We start from the raw sequence: 17017 nt of genomic DNA on the forward strand, positions 1-17017 counted from the left end.
AAGCGGGGAGCGGGAGCCCGAGTCCAGATGCTGGGTCTGGGTACAGCGAGCGCGTGTGGTGCGGAAAGGGGGGTTCGCTGCAGAGCCCACCCAGCCCATTGGCTTGCGAGCGGTGACGGGCAGGCTGCTCCCTCCCTGCTCGCCCGCCTGTGTGGCTGCGAGCAATGTGCGCAAAGTGCCTTTGCATTACCGGCGAGTGCCGTAGCTCTGGGTAGAGGTAGCTCGCTCGCAGAGGTGCTGGGACAACCGAGGTGGCCCTGCGCCTGGTGGCCCCCGCCGGACCATGGCATGGGCACAGGGGGATCTGACATCCTCGCTCTCCGTCGTCATAACCTTGACTGCCTGCCTCTCGGCCGCCACCAGCGAAGGTAGGAACCGGGATGGCCCTGGAGTGACGGGGCAGAGTTAGGGGCACCCGCGGGATTGCTGTGGCTGTTTGGATGTGCCCACATGGGCTCAGCCATGCCGGGCTTTGCTTCGCTGTGCTCCCAGGGGAGTGCAGCTCCAGGTTCCTGCCTGCCTGAGTTTGCTAATCCTGGAGCTTTTGCACCAGAGGCAAAACTTCGGAGCTGGTCAGGAGAACCTGACTCTGCAGCAATGCCTGCAGCTCTGCCTCCCTCCTCTGCCCGGGCTCTGCTGCAGCGTGCAGGGGTGGCTGCAGAGAGGACAGGGACACCGGCACCAGCTCAGCCATGGCGATCCCCATCACTGGAGCTGGCAGGAGTGCGGGGCCGGGCGTGTTGGCCGAGCAGCGCAGGCTGTGATGGAGCGAGAGGGTGGGCACAGGAAGGTGTGTGGAGGATGAGGGGAGCTGGAAAGGGCATTCAGGTGGGAAACTTCTCGTGAGAGAAAGGGCTGGAAACTTCTGAAGTAGGAAGCAGGGATGCAGCTGAGGATCCTCTCCCGACATCTTAGTGTCAGCCACTTCAGGCCTGCTCTCTCCAGCCAGCCACTCTACCCAGCTGCCGGCTGCCCTCATCCCCGGCCCTTGTCCGTGTCCCTACTCCAGTATTTCAGGCCCCCTGGGTTTTGGCAGTGCTGCTCCAGCTCCCGCCACCCACCCGCTCGCCTGTCTCCCTCTGTGCTGGCAGCGGCGGCACGGCTGCTTCCCAGGTCTGCTGATCTTCATAGCCAGGGATCTGCTGCTCCCGCTCCCGAGCATGTCCTTGGCACCGGCAGCAGCATCCTTCCTCCCTTCTGCTGTGCTTGAGAGCCACGGCTAGCACAGCACAGGCTCTGAAGCGCGTCCCGGGGCCGGTGTCCCTGCCCCATGGCATCTCTCCCTTCTCCTGCCCCTGCATCTCTGCCATCCTTCCAGCACACTGAGGCCCAAGGGCTGCCACCCCTGTGCCTTGTGCAGAAGAACCCTGCTGGGTGGGGTCCTTGTGCTTACTGCCGTTGTCCAACATCCACCAGCATTTCCCTCATTTTATTCCCAATTTCCAGTTATTTGCTGGTCCTAACTCTGTTTTCTGCCAAATGCCTACTTCCTGGCCTTCTTCTTGCTCCTTTTCCCATCTGTTTTGCTGCCCACACAGGGGGATGCATTGTGGTCTCACTGCTGGGGGTGGGCTGTGAGGGTGCAGAATGGGGCCCCAGCACCCCGACACTCCCAGCCCTTGCTTGGTCTTTGCTCTGGGATGCAGCAGCTGCCCTTTGCCCCATGCCCCGGGCAGGGAGTGGTGCAGGATGCTGCCTGTTCAATGCCAGGCTCTCAGTGCTGCAGCCCTGCAAAGCCAAACAGCCCTGCCTGGACTTGGCGCACGCTGGGCACTGACAAGTGAGGCAAGTGCCTCCTTGTTGTACTCTACGGAGGAGATTGCTGGATGCTGAGTTGGGCTTCATGGTGTCTGCATGGACAGCCAGGCCCTGCACTGCTGTCTGCCTGTTGCCAGCTGGGAGAGACCTGGCTTTCCCACAAAACTTGTTGGAAAAGAAAGCTATCCTCAATCACAGCCTTGGTCAGGAGGTTGCACAGAGCTGGGGATGTGCTGGGCTCTGGGGCAGACCAAGCAGGCTGGATCTTGATTAGACCAGACAGGAGGCACTGAATGGCATCAAGAAAAGGTCTGGGAGCCTGCAGAAAGCTAGTGGTGCTCCATCCACCACCGCGATGATGCTCATGGCCCTGTGGATCCTGGGGCTCTGCTGTGCCCTGGCATGGGGCACCCAGTGCCAGCTGGGTCGCCAACATGAGCAGAGGAATGGTGATGTGGCTGTGGGCTCTGCCAGTTCCCAGTGTCCCTGTGCTGGGATGGGCTGGGAGCAGCGTCCACACTAGATCGGCTGTGGTGCCAGTCGTTGAGCACCCTGGCATGGGATGGGACTGGAAGTGTGGGAGATGCTGCAGAGCAGAGCTCAGCCTTGGTGCATGCCACACTCCAGTTGTGCCAGGTTTGGCTGCCCCATCCCAGAGCATGTGGTGGCTACAGGCACGCTGTGAGGGTGTAGCCTGGCTGCCCATCATCTCTATCTGCTCAGCCTCTCAGTGCCCTGCATTTCTGGACACACTGCCGAGCAAACCCAGTGCTGGTTTGAGAGCTGCAAGGTAGAAAATTACAACCACAAAGCAAATTTCAGGCCATGGTGTGCTGCACTCTGCATGCATGTATTGGGAGGCAGTTGGTGTATAAAAACAATTATTAACTTGTTAAAAAAATCAGCTTCAACCTAGTTTTTTTTCTTTGCAAGAGCTCCCAGTGCCTTTCACTTTCCTGAAATATTTGTTCCAAGAAGTTTTATGCTTATATTTTTTATTCCTTTCAGTCTTGTGTGCAGGCGTGCCCGAGAAATAGGAGGAAAAGGGAATCGCCATTCCATGGGAAATCCCCCATTTCAGCACGGCTGCCATTGCAGAATGCATTGAAAGCCAAAACTCAGATTTTTTTTTTTAAAGAGGGGTAAAAATTTGTAGGATGTGGAAGATTTTTATTTGGGGCACTGAAAAAAGAATTGTCAGAAATTATTAAATTGCTTTAGAGCAGGGAGGTAGAAACATTATTTTCAATATATATGATATTTCAGTATTAGATATTTCAATAATATGAAGTATGACAGACTAAAAATATTTACACTATTGCAGACTGAGTTGCATAGGTGAAAATATTAAAGCGGGTATTTTATATTATACCACAAATTGAAGTTAAATAATAAAATATGAAATATCTTTGTTAAATTGAAAGAAAATCAGACGAGCAGAAATCATCACATTTGCAGCTTGGCAGAAATCATCACATTTGCAGCTTGGGTGGGGGGGTAAAAAAATGGTATTTTCTGTCAAAAAAATGGCACCTCAAATGCTGCTGCTGGGGGTCTACTCCCTCCCAGGTGATGTCCCCAGCTCAGCTCTGTCCTCGTCCATGAGAGGGGTGACCTTCCTCCCTATCACAACATGGACCCCATGGCCCGTGGGTGAGCTGGGAGAGCTCCATGTGGGGACCTGGTGAAGCAGGGGAGGGGGATCTGGGGACATTTCCCCCAGCATTTTGGGGCACATTGGGCTGGCTAAGACAAACAGCTGATGATGGGGATGGGGTGATATACAGGGGAGGATGAGCTGAGGAGAGGATGCACATCTTTTCCTTGTACCACAGTGATGGGGTTTTGTTCCTCCACTCAACAGGGATGGGTGCGGGAAAGCGCCAGAATCCTTGGGAAAACCCAGCCGCTTGCTGCGCTGCTGAAACGGGGGCCACAGGAAGGGTTCATGGGGGTCTCCCCCGCTAATCTCTCATTGTAATCTCATTAATTGCCCCTCTGCTCAGACAGAAAAAAAGGTAAAAACTAATCTGCATGTTTATTCAATGCTTCTTTCCTACTTCTCTGCAACAATGCCGAAGTCGGGGCTGCAGGAAAAGCAAGACATTGAAAGGGAGAGGAAATTGCCTTTTCCGTTTTAAAAAGGCTGTGGGGGTCTGTGTTCCTCTCTGAAGATAGGAAACAAGAGTGTTTAAGATTATGGACTTTTGGTGATGAGGGATGGAGAAGCATTGGTTTAAAACAGGGAGCTGGTTTACGCTACAATACTGAAAAAAAAAAATCTGGGGGTGTTTAATTTTTTTGATTGCTCCCAAAATGCTGATATAAAGAAAATATTTGCATAATTTTAGGTAGGCTTACGAGGATATGTTTCTGATGCCATCTTCATTTCCATCCCTTTTGTATTAATAGCTTATAAAACTTCTGGAAAATCAACCTCCAAAATTTGCAGAAAAATAACACACCTGTGTATAAAACACACCTACTTTGGCAGGTTTTTCATTCTCCTTGAATTCTTGTTTCCTGAAATTGCAAGGGGTTGTTTCCAGTGACAATAAATGAGCACCCATTTTGGTGATGGTGGAAATGGATCTGATGAAGCCAAATTTAAGTACAGCTGAAAACCTAATGAATTGCTTCAGGGAGGAAAGAATTCCTTATTTTTTAGATTCTTGAAAGGTGGTTAGCAAAATATTTTACTCAAAAAAACCTCAACAAGCCAGCAGCAAAGCCCAGCCCCAGCGATGCTCAGGAAGGGTGGAAGCTCATCCCGCACATCCCAGCATCAATGCTGGGTGCCGGCAGCAGGACTTGGGGAGCACTAGTTTTCTGGAGACATCCCGCCACCTCTGCTCTTTGTTCTGCTCAGGCCCTGTGTTCTGCCTGTCCCTGCTGGCCTCACTGGCAGTCTTCGGTGCTGCCTTTATCTCCAGGGGCACATCCATTCATATGATAACTCTATTCATACCCTGACAGTTTTTGATAGTTCATTCTTCTAACCCAGCCTGTTTGCCTGGCCAACGCTCAAAATGATTCCTCTGTCACAGAGGCAATTAACCCCTTCAGCCTTACCAGTCCCAAAGGCAGTGGTCAGATAATGCACTTGTATTACCTTGAAAACGAAACCAAACCCCCTGTCCTGCCCGTGTCGGTGCGCAGTACTCGGTATCATGAACAATTGTGTAAAGGATGGAACTCCTTGATGGATCAGATCCAGGCACACCAATAAAGCCTAATTAAATGTGCTTGGCCCAGGGATAGTGGCCAGAAAAGTATTCGCCGTCTATCTGAAAACATCGGCAAAGGCAGTGCTGCTTTTAATAATCCTTTCCAAGGGCTCATCAGCCCCAGCCTTTGAAAATCAGGTCCCTCTTTCCCTAATACAAATTTCCCAGGCTTCACCTTCCAGCCATTTGTTCTTGCTAGGCTTTTCCTGCAGGATTAAAGAGCCCATATTTTTCGGCTATGAAAGTGGTAAGCTCAACCTGTGCACCTCGCAGCCCTTGTGGGCATGAGCAGATTGGGCTCTGCAGGTTCCCTTCTGTGATTTTTCTTTACCTCCAGCCCTGGTTATCATAGTTGTGCCTATGGCATCTTCTGCTCTATGTCCAGTTTCTCATATATTAAAATGCTTATTTAACCACATTAGTGAGTGACAACAGTGCTGGCTGCATCTGGATAGATGAATCCATCCCAGCTCCATCCCAGCATGAATGGTGCTGCAAGTTCCAGGGTCTTTCCTGGAACTTGCGGCAGAAATACCTTCTGTGTTATGCACCTTCCATACAATTATTAAGGACTTTTGTGATATTTAATTACCAGTGGTATGAGATATTCAGCCTGTTCCCTCAAAGGCAGTTAGTATTGGTATTTTTGTCCATGAAAATGTTCCATTTTAGAAAGCTATTTTTAAGAGAGCAAAGGAAAAAGCCTTTAAAAGAAATTAATATGCTTTAAAAATGTCATTGGGGTACAAACAGCTCAGCACAGTTTAGGGTAGCCAACTGGTGCAAGAGCAAAGATGTCCTCAGAGAAATTAGGGGGAAAGCATACGACAGCCTGAAAAACTGCCATGCAAAGCCCCTCCAGATAATCCAGATAAGCAAGCACATTTGTAAAACCCACGTTTCCCCAGTGAGGATTCCAGAGAGGGTTACACAAGGCTTTACCAGGACTGCAGGGGCACAGGGATCGGTGGGAAGGGCAGAATGGCATTTTCAGGGTGCTGCAACGTCTGCCCTGGCTCTGATACAGGCACAGCTCTCCAGTGCCAGGTTTGCCTGAGTCACAGTGGGTGGCATGGGAAGAAGTGGCAGTATGGCATCAGAAATCTTCCAAATCCCAAGCAGGCAGGAGATAATTGAGGGGGCATGCAGCTTACATGTGGGGAGTGAGATAGTCTGGGAAAAGGACTTGGGACAGTGTTAGCAGCTTATGTGGCATGAGCTTCAATGTCCAAAAAATGCAGCAGAGGTTGAAAACACCTCGGTGACTAAAGCTGAAAATCCATTTGTGTCTATTTTATTATACCCAACAGATGTGAGAAAAGAGAAGAGGGAGTCAGGACTAGAGTGAGGACACTGGGACAAAATCCTCTGGACACAGCTCCCCTTTCTTGGAATCTGTACCACAGAGGTGTTGCTGACTGCAAGCAGAAGATTTTTTTTTGTGTTAGAAAACTCCTGTGTAACTTTTAAAGGCTGTCACGATATTGAATTACTGGCACCATAAGGTGTTTAGGCTGTCCCTGTACCCACACTGCAGCTCAGTGGGAAGTCCCTGTTTGGGTGCAGGTGCCTTACCTGCTCCTCAAGCTTCTGGCTTTGGTCAGGGATGCCAGGAGCCACCCTTTGGTGGTGTGGGAGTTGAATAAATCTGTTGAATAAATCTGTTCTCACAGGGCTTTAGCCAGATGAGATATCAAGGTGTGGCTGTGCCAGGCATAGGCTCCTCTCTGCTGATGGATAGGGCTGTGTCATTCTGCTGTCCCTCAGGCTGGGGATGTTGTGGAAGAAAAGACATGTGTGACTCCCAGATGACCAAATCCAGACCTGGGGGCACCAGTTGTGCCTCCTCCAGGGCCACAGGCACCCCAGTGCTCCTTCCCCAGCCTCACTGCAGTCTTGCTTCTTCCCCTGCTCACTTTGGATGTTTCCCTGGTATTTCTTGAATCCCTGACCTTGCTCACCCCCCCATCCCCAGGGCCTTCCCACCTCCTCCTCTGGCTTCTGCCCTGAATTACAACGAGCCCAGTCCCCCCTAGAACCTGAAATAGTTACTTTCCCACTGGCTCCAGGACCAGGGACATGGAAGTGTGGGCTCACCCTCACTCAGAGCCCTGTCCAGCCCTGCACACTCATCCTCGAGCCCTGGGACAGCCCGGGGGGTTCTGACATTTCCAGTTTCAGCTTGCACCAGAACCAATGAGTGCCACAGTGCCAGGCTGCACACCTGTACTGGGGATGGGTACACACCTGTACTGGGGATGGGTGTGCACCAGTACCAGGGGTACATACCAGTACTGGGGATGTACACCAGTACTGTAACACCCTGCCCAGTGGGGGGTAGTGTGTTTGATTTGGGTCTCCTACACCAGCATGCCCAGTTCTCCCTGTCTGTCGTCCTGCACACAAGCATTGGGAGTCTCAAATGGAGGAGGATACATGACCATTTTACATCTCTATTTTCCCACCTGTAGTTTTGAGAGGGAACATCTTTTTTTTTTGTTCAGCTTTTGATGTGTTTTTTTTTTTTCCCCGGGAAGAAAAAACCTGCCCTATGATTTCAAGGTTTTTAGCCTTAGAAACACTTTGTTCAGGGTCTTTTGTTTTGTTTCATTTTTTGCATTATTTCACAACACCTCAGTCCTACCATGGGTAGGTAATGTGCTCTTGCACTGCACATTATCTTACATGATATCATGCAGGGGCTGGAAGGATCAGGTTGATAATTTTATTTTTAAAACCTGAACTGAGGCTTTTTGTTAGCACTGATTGAACAAACAAGCTTTCTTCCTACATCAAAGTATCTCCTGCTCTGGGTATAGTGAAAAGGGGTGACCCTCTGGGCAGTCCTTATGGGCATTGCCGCTCCTGATGCATTACAAAATGATATAAAATTAAATGCAGAAAGTTCACAGCAACAATCTGGAGGTCTGAGAAGAAATCCTGAAATGGGAATTAGGGCACAGCCAAAAAGCAGCATTGCTTTCATTTGAAAATGTTGCTTTTTAGCTTGGTGGTTTTTGGTTTTGGGTTTTTTTTGGGGTTGTTTTTTTTTTTTTGGTTGTTCTTGGGGGTTCTTTTTGGTGTTTATTTCCTTTTTTTTGTTTGTTTGGTATTTTTCGACTCTGTTTTTTTTTCTTTTTTTTTTTGTTTGTTTGTTTTATTTTGCTTTGTTTTATTTTCCAGCCTGATTCTGGCATTTCCAGAAGTGTGAAAATCCAAAATTCCTGCCAGATTTGATGATATTTCCTGGATCTACCCGCACTGCTTTTCTAAACTCCTTTTCTGGGCAGCCGAGGCTGGTGGGTGCCGAGGGTAGCCCCATCCCTGCTGTGTCCTTAGCATGTGCAGCCTTGTGGATGAGCAGCTGCTGGACAAATCCTGCCTGGATCTGGCTGCTGGTCTGGCAGAGCAGCAACCCACTGCTGACCTGGATCTGTCGGATACATTCCTGCACACAGCTCCTGAAAGGGTAGAGCTGACCGGCCCTCTAGGCAGGCCGCTCCTCCCTCCGAGCCCTACCCATGTTGGCCTCATGCGTTGGGGAATAAATGGCTATTTTTCATTCCTTAAAGATAAATACTGTCCCAGGGATCAGGAGGCTGAATGTGAAGCTTCCCATCCTGTCCTCTTGCCATGTTCCAAGGCCAGTAAGACTTTTGTCTCAGCTTTGCCTCCCGATTTGGAAAGGTCACGGCTGCCTATTCAGCTGGCCCTTGCATTAAATGGTGGGACACAAACAGCTGACCCGCCCTGGCCCCACATGCCCCTTCCAAGTTCTGACCCAGATTACGAGAAGTGAATGCCACTGGCTCTTGTTCCCCTCCTCTCAGGAAGCCTCTTGCTGCCCCTTTCCCAGACTCTCTTCCCACTGCAGATAACCCTCCCTGTGTCATTCCCCCATGAAGAGGGGCTGGCGCTGTGGGGCTGCTGTGGGCTGTGTAGACCTGCTTGGAGTTGTGGAGCTGAGCCTGCTGGTCTTTGGGTAGTGGGGAGCAGCCAAGCTGTGCTGGTAAGAGTTTAATTATCGATGCAAAAGGCATTGCTGCATGTGGGGGGGGGAGCCTTGCTGTGAATCTTGGGAGGCCTTTGAAGTTGTGATGGAGAGGAATTGAAGCCCAAGGGAACAGGGCTGCTCCCAGTGACCCTTCCTCCCCACGCCTGCGCTACAAAGCCCCTGCCTAAGAGGGAGATGATGGAGTAATTAGAGGGAGGACCATGGTGGGTTAACAATTAGTGAGGGTGCTCAGAGCCCTCTTTGGTCCCCCACTGTTTTTCTAGAGGCTGGGACTCAGCACATCCACCAGTGTGTCACCCCCGGGCTTGTTCCACCACCCCACCATGAACCTGGGATGGGCTGAGGATGCATAAGCTCCCCTAGATACCACAAGCCCATTCCTGAGCCCAGGATGCTTGGATGTGAGATTCCAATGTGCTCCCACATCTGTTTGTAGGGATGCAATACATCCCTGTGGGAGCTGTGGCCACCAGTGAAAGTGTTGGGAAGGGTATCTAAGCACTCACTCTTTATAGATTATATAGATATAGATATATATGATACAGATATAAATATATAGATAAAATAGAGATATACAGGTGATATAGATATAGATATATAGATATAGAGAGATATAGAAAAAGATATAGATACAGATATATGGCAAGAGATATATGGTCTGAAGTAAAATGCACATCCTCTGGATGCTAGTCCCAGTCTCAGCTCCCTCACTTATCCCAAACAGGATATAGAATTTGGTAGATAGGGGTATGGAAATGGATACAGATATAGATCCAACAATAGAGTTATAGGTATAAATACAATATATACATACATCATATGTTGATTTGCACACTTTGACTCCTGCCCAGTCTGTATCTAAGAAGCTGCAATGTCCACTACTCATGCACCATTACACAATGCAACTTTATGCAGCATGAGGGTCTGCCCTATGTGAGACTCCGTCTGCAGACCCCAGTTGTGCTGGGAAACGACCTGCTCCGCTCCTAGGTGCTTACATTTGAATGGGCAATCAGGCTTGACAGCTTTTTCACCAGGGCGAGAATTTCCCCTGACACCTCCTGGTGTTTTGGCTCAATAAGCCGAGGCAAGGCCAAGGCACAGAATAGGGAAACAACAAAATGGTGCTGAGGAAAACAAAATGGAGCTCACGGTTTGAGACTGATACGTGCAGACAGTCCATAGCATCAGAGAGAATTGCCCAGCTGCAGGAGAGAGGTCTCCCAAACCAGCAGATTTTCTGAAAAAATGTTGGAGCTGAAAGGGGTCCTTTGTGGTAGTCTTGCTCACCCTGCGGCTTCGAAGGCAGGCTCTGAGCATCACCCTGGAGAGGCAACGCAGCCGGGAGCTCGCTGCACAGGGCTGAACAGGCACTGGTCACATGAGGTGTGGCTGGTTCCCTTGGAGCTGGGCAGTAACCTGGGCTGTAACCAGCTGGGTTTTGGGAGAGTGTTGGTGTTCCCATATCGGAGCATGTCAGTGCTGCTGGACGGACACTGGGATCCACAGGCACGTGTGCTATCCCATGAGTTAACAGGAGCTCTCGGACACACAGTGCCTTTGTGTTTGTGCAGTGCTTGCTGTGTGGGCTTAAAACGCAGGACTCTGTGCACTTGGCTGAAGTGAGGGAATAAAAGAAACTTATCCCTCTTCCTTCAAAGAGGAATCTGACCATGAGTGGGATGCAAGCTGGCATAGGTTGTCTGGGAACCAAAGCAACTGAAAGGAGAAGACTCCTTCAGGTCATGGCAACATCTCTGTGAGACTGGGTGATGACCACATGGTCAGGGTGGTGGGATGGAGTGTAGCAAGCTGGCTCCAGGTCCCACATACTGTTGGCAGAGAAGTCTGGGGTACACCCCACTACGTGCTCTCAGCATCATTCCCTCGTAACACAATGATCCTGCTGGACTCCAGTTCATGCAGGCTCCTCCTGCTGCTTGCAGAGCAGTGGGAGGCAGCCACATCCATTGCTGAGCATCCCAGCGTGGGAAAGAGGGTGCAGAGACCACTGTGGGGGGGGGAGAGAGGGTCTGCAAAAGCTGTCCCCTCCCTGCAACCTGCCTGCTGAGGGTCACCAGGACTGTGGTCCTGCACTGTGAACGGGGAAGCTCCCAAGCCTAGGCTCCTGCTGGGTGAATTACCCAGGGAAAATAGGCAGAAAATCTTCAGATTAACAATAACAAATAAAAATGGATTTGAGATCTCTGAGGTAATTACTCTGTGTTGAGGGCAAGAGGCCTCTTTAGCAGTGGGAGCAATGCTGCGGAGGGAGTGGAGGGGTTTGGCCTGCTGTTGGGCGAATGGAACCACACAAGAAACCCTGGAAATTCTTTCAAATTGTTCTGCTAACATTAATAAATGCCTCAAAAGCTCCTGATCTGCTCTGTCAGGAGCATGACGTCTGGGTGTTTCAAAGCCAGCTCACGTCTCTGCTCCTCTCTCCTCCCCTCTCCTTCCCTGCCTGGTAATAGTAAATGAAAGTGGCACCCGTTCCTCAGGCTACAGGGAGCAGCCTCATGCTGAGCCCAGGCTCTGCAGGGACTGGAGCCACTGTCCTGATATGCCCTGTCCCTGCTGTGACAAGCTGGTCCTGGCAACAAGACCACCATCCCTCCTGAGCCCAGGGACCAGCCCAATGCTGTTGTTGCAGAGGGATGCTGTGATGAGGTGCCTCCAGGTCCAGTTTGGTGCTCCTCAAGGGTGAGGAAAGGCTGCCAGAAAGGATGAAGCCTCCCACAGCATTGACCTCATTGGGTGGCTTCAGGATAAAGGGAATGGGGAAAGCTGGAGGCAATGGAGATCCCTGTGGGAGCCTGGTGCTCTTGGGGGGGTGTTGAGGCATCAGGGTCCTGGTGCCCACTGCACCAAAGGTCCAGGCACCTTGCTGGCAGCCTCCCCCAAACCTCCATCCCTCTGGGTCTGCACCGTGGAGCTGGGGCTTGGGCTCCTTCCCCAGGTGCTGAGCAACTCAAGGTTATCAGGCAAGGCAAGGCTCTCCTCTGCTTGATGCTGTGGGCTCAGATGGCTCAGAGGCAGCAGTGCCATGGCATCCTGCTTTCCTCCACTGCTGCCACTGCACAGGTTTCCACAGGAAGCTTCTGAGCACATTGGAAGGCATCCTCACCTCTCCTACCACACAGTCTGCTCCCCTCTGCCTGTAGTTTGCCTCTGTTTCCTCTTTAAGTTGGGCTCCTGGTGGTGGCAGGGATTTGGAGGGGTTGGCTTTGGTGGACTTCTCCAGTGGGGTGTCAGCCAGGACCATGGGAGTCTTTTTGTGCTGGAACTGGGCACTGCAGTGCACAATTACAGCAGCTGCTGGAGTGCAGATTTCAAACCAGTGATGCTGAGAGGGAGCTTAGCCTAAAGGGCTTCCAGAGGAGAAGTGTACATCCGAGGAATGATGCTCCAGTTGCATCAGTCTTGGCCCACAGTGGGACTGGTGGACAACCTGATGCTGGGAGTTTGTTTCCACAACCCTTCCTTGCTTTGCATTCCCTCCAACCTGCTCTTTGCAGCTTCCTCTCCCCCAAAGGTCACACTGCTCTCAGTGCTGGGGCCAAGATTCAAATCTATCCTGAACCACCAGCTCTGGGGAGCATCCCTTATTGCCATCTCCAAACTCCATACCTGCCTCATATCCAGGCAGGCAGTCCCTGAAGAAAGATTGATGGGTGGGGGACATTTTCAAGGAAGTGGCAAGTGAAGAGGGCTTCTTCATGGTGGCTCTGTTCCTCACTCCTTGGAGATGGAGACAAAGCTTTCTAACACAGCTTTTGCTCCTGTGTTTTCCAGTGAACTTGCTAGACACGTCAACAATCCTGGGAGACTGGGGCTGGATGACTTATCCCTCACATGGGGTAAGTATGAAGGGACTGTTGGCAGAGGAGGACCCCAGTGGGATGGGTCACCATGGGTCACTGTGGCAGGGGTCAGGGGATGAGTAGGGAATGGACATCTCAGCCCCGAGTCAGTGCTGATGAGGCAAACAGACCATGTCTGTTGGGAAAATGCCAGCCTGACAGACTGGCAGAGGGATACAGCTGTTTTGGAAATGCCACTTAACCCTCCATGTTCCCTGGTAAGGGCCAGGCTGTCACCAGGTCCTGAACTTTGGAGGGACTCAAGAGCTGGGACATGCTAAGAAGTGTCTCATTCCTCACTGCACTAGGTGAGCATCAGGGGGAACAGCCCCAAATGACCAGGAAGCTCCCAACCACCTCGAATCCAATAAATTTCTGTGAGAAATGGGCAAGAGGGGCAGGGGGGCCTCCCCTGTGGATCTCATCTTACAGGAATGGGGGTGCAAACTCACAGCCCTGCAGTGTGTCCAAGAGGGATGGTGGCATGGTGACTCCCATATGAGCCTGCCATCTCCACTGGCTGGATCCTTTCCACACTCTCCCTTCACTTGCATTTTCATGCCCTGGTTTTCCTGACACAGTAGCTTTTTGGAAATAGTGAGTTTCAGATGTCAGGGTGACTTGGCTGGAAGGATTTTGCTCATTCATTTAGTGAACAGAAACAATCCCATAAATACCCACAGGACCAACTGCAAGGCACAGTAGGGCTTTCTGCAGGCACAAAACGTGCAAAATTGGGGTGCCTACCTGGCTGTTGCGGCTGTGTTGATTTTTCATGTCCATTCTTTTTATCCTCTCTCTGAACTAAACCGTCCTAATCTTTTCAATTCCACCTCCCACAGAAATGTTCCCAGGCCTCTAATAATTTTCATTGATCTGTTGCTTGAGACTTTCAGTCCCCGCACTGCTTGAACAGGAGTGATCAGAACAGTGAATTCATAATAATACCAATGATCAGATTTCTATCTGACTTTATCATATATGTAAATATATTAAATCGTTAACTCAAGTCTAATTTTAGCAGTTAGTTGTTGCAATGATGAGTATCCTGGGAATGTAAGAGACGGAGAGGTGCAAGGTCAGAGGGGATTGTGGAACTAATGTGATGTGATCTCCTGCATAAATACGGGCCTTCAGACCTGTCAATTCATTCAGCTCCCAGAGCAGCCCAGCTTTGAGGGAAAAACATCCTTGGCTGCAAAATTGCTGGTGCTGGTAAATCCTCCAGGTCCTGTGGTGTTGCTGTTATTGTGCCTGTGTTAAAAAACGATCGCTACAAGGGTTTGCCTGCCTCCGGTCTGCAGCCAGGGGACCTTCTTCTGCCTCTGCCTGGATGAAGCAAATGCTGTCCTCCTCATGGCTGCCCTTGGCTGTCACTGCTGTCCTGTCACTGATCAGCTGTCAACTCATCCCAGCCCTGCTGCCAGATCGTGGCATCCTTGAGGAGCCTGACACACATTCAGGGCTTCCTCTGCTCTCCTGCAAGGGAGAATGTTTTTGGGATTTTCTGGGAGACGGGGCTGTTTTCCATTGTCCACATCCAGTGTTCTGTCCTTAATCCCTCCCCAGGCAATTCCTTCCCATAGTCAGACCACCCGCTGCTTGCAGACTGCCCAGGATTATCCTTCTGGGTGACACTGTGCCTAGGCCCTTGGTCCCTGTCAGAAATGCAGGTGGAATCCATTGCATCACCAAGGTGACTGGGGTGAGGATGAATCCACCTGAGCTGGCTGTGCTGGGCAGGGCCTTGCACTCCCAAAGCAGACAAAACGATTGAGCCTACAGGAGCCTCATTCTCACCACACCAGGGACTTCCTTGGTCAGCTAAGGTGCAGTATCCTGTGCTGGACATTGACAAAACCAGGGATGAATCCAGAACCCCACCCCATTTGGACTGTCAGCTGTGACTGTCAGGTGACCACAGGGGCTGGGGCTGAGTCTCAGGGCTCTCTACAGCAGATGCCCAGCAGTCCTTCACCAGCAGCTCTTGAACACTAGTACATCTGCGTTCTCCATCTTATTGGTGATGTTAATTAAAAATAAATTATAATACAATGAATAATCTATATAATAAATTAAATAATGTATAATAAATTAAATAAAACTGTAAGTAAATTTTAAAAAGAGTAAATAAATATAACAAAGAATAAAACAAAATTATAATACTGGATGCCAAAAAAGTAAAAGAAAACCAAAAAGGCTCACAACATTAAGTTCTGTGTAACACCCAACACCAGAGCCACCTCTTGGCCATGCTGCTGAGTCCTAGAGGACCTTAGTCAGTCGTGGGGTAACTCCACTGTGCATTTACCCTGTGCTTTTGCCCAAATTGTGGCACTGTTACTGACAGGATGACCACATACCTGTGTGGAAACTGTCTTGAACACCCTCATCTTTGCAGATATTTTTCCAGCTGGATGTTTTAATGGCTCCTCTAAACACTGGTCTGGACCATGGTTCTTCCTCCATGGCCCATTGTATCACTAATCTGGAAAGCACATCTCACTCCTTTCCCTCCCTGCTGGTCCTTCACCTCCAGGTCCTTTCTGAGTGGAAAATTTGCCCTGGATCTGTTCGCTGTCACCAGGAGAGGCATTAGGGTGCTGGTGTCTCAGGGATGCTGGGGTAAAACACTTGCTGGCAGTGCCAATGGTCTGGCTCTGAGCAGATGCCTCCCAAGCAGCCCCTAGAGTGCAGTTCAGGCTTAGGTGGGGGAGATCTGGTGTGATCCCTGCACTAAGAAAGGAGCTCCCTTTGCTGGTCACCATCTGTGCCCGGTGCTTTGTGTGTCCTTGGGGCTGTCCCTGCCCCTGCCCCGTGCCATAGCTTTGGAAGGCCTGGTTGGGGTTGTATAGAGGCATTGTACTGTGAAGCCAGATTTTCATGGAGGTCGTTTCTTTTTGCTGCCATTTCCTTAATTTAGATACTCTAGCTGAAAGATTGGTGGCAGTGCCACCCCCCACCCCCCCATTCCTGCTACCTCCCAGCTGTCCTGCCTGGGCCGCAGTGCAGGATTTCCCCACAATGTGTCAGCTCCATCTGTGGGCAGACACAGACAGCATCCTCCTCCAAGGGACAGTAATGCTGCCTTGGCTGGGTTTCGGGGTGTCCCCAGCAGGCTGCAGTGGATCTGGGTAGCACAGTCCTGCTGGGCACGGCCTGTCCACCTGTCCGAGCTCCCAAGCAGTTCTTAGCCACAGGCAACCTCAGCAAGATTAAGTGATACCAGCTCTTTAGTGATTATCAGCTCATTGTGGTTTCAGCTCTTTGCTTGCTAGGTGCCTAGGCAGGCAGATGCAGGGAGAGAGAGGAGAAGTCTGTGTGGGGTTCCACAGTGATGTCTTTATTGATTCTTCTGGGAAGGTTCCCAAGGACAGCTCTTCTGTCGGGCTGGGCAAAAGTAGGGGTTTTTATAAGATACAGGCGTTTTGGAAATTGTCCAATAGCAAGGGTTAAAGGAAAGTGACCTGTAGTCTTACAGAGATAGCAAGGGTCCGAAGACGGAAGAGAGGGACTTTTAAGGTCCAGTCATCATGACTTGGCATTTCCTATCTTAGGCTGCTGAACGCCAGGGAGCCCTTGCAGGCTCTGGGCCTGCTACAGGACAGAACTGCTGGCTGAAATCATGTTCATTTTGCTTTACCCACATCTCCATTCCCCCCAGGGCTACGACATGGGTGACAGACAGTAGGAGGTGGGTAGCTCTACCTGGGTCTTTTCATGGCACTAAGCAGCACAGAGCCTTGGTCCCCAGCTTGAGGAGCTTCTGAAGAGGACTTGTGTCTGTTAGCTCACTGCCCATTGACTTGTGGCTTGCCCTGTAGCACCTGTCGGTCCTGTCACACCTGGGGATCCAGAGGAAAGGCAGCAGCTTCAGAGGCTTCATCCTCTGACTGGGAGATCCCAGAGCTACCTGCACAGCTAAGGCAAAACTGGATGGGTACCACTTGCAAAGTCCCGATGTCTTTACCATACCTGTGGGCAAGGTGAACTTGCCTCATTGGAAGGTTACCTGCCTCACTGGAAGGTTACTTCCCTCTCTGGGTTTGCCACGGCCAGCAAGAGCAGAGGAGCAGGATCTGGGAGCAATTGGCACAGTGAGGGTCAGCAGTGCCGTGGGCCCTGGGGAATGTCAGGCCATCAGGGAGCCATGC

At 50.7% G+C, this 17017-nt stretch overlaps 1 protein-coding gene across 1 annotated transcript in view; it reads left to right on the forward strand.

Moving 5' to 3' along the window:
- Window positions 1–283: 283 nt before the first annotated feature.
- Window positions 284–17017, forward strand: part of EPHA8 (EPH receptor A8) — a 52447-nt gene continuing 35713 nt past the window's right edge. The window contains exons 1-2 of the mRNA XM_059866483.1: window positions 284–368; window positions 12796–12860. Of these exons, the coding sequence (XP_059722466.1) occupies window positions 284–368; window positions 12796–12860 (150 nt within the window). The remainder of the gene's footprint in view (window positions 369–12795; window positions 12861–17017) is intronic.

The sequence above is a fragment of the Haemorhous mexicanus genome, chromosome 23 (genome assembly GCF_027477595.1).
Source record: "Haemorhous mexicanus isolate bHaeMex1 chromosome 23, bHaeMex1.pri, whole genome shotgun sequence".
NCBI lineage: Eukaryota > Metazoa > Chordata > Aves > Passeriformes > Fringillidae > Haemorhous > Haemorhous mexicanus.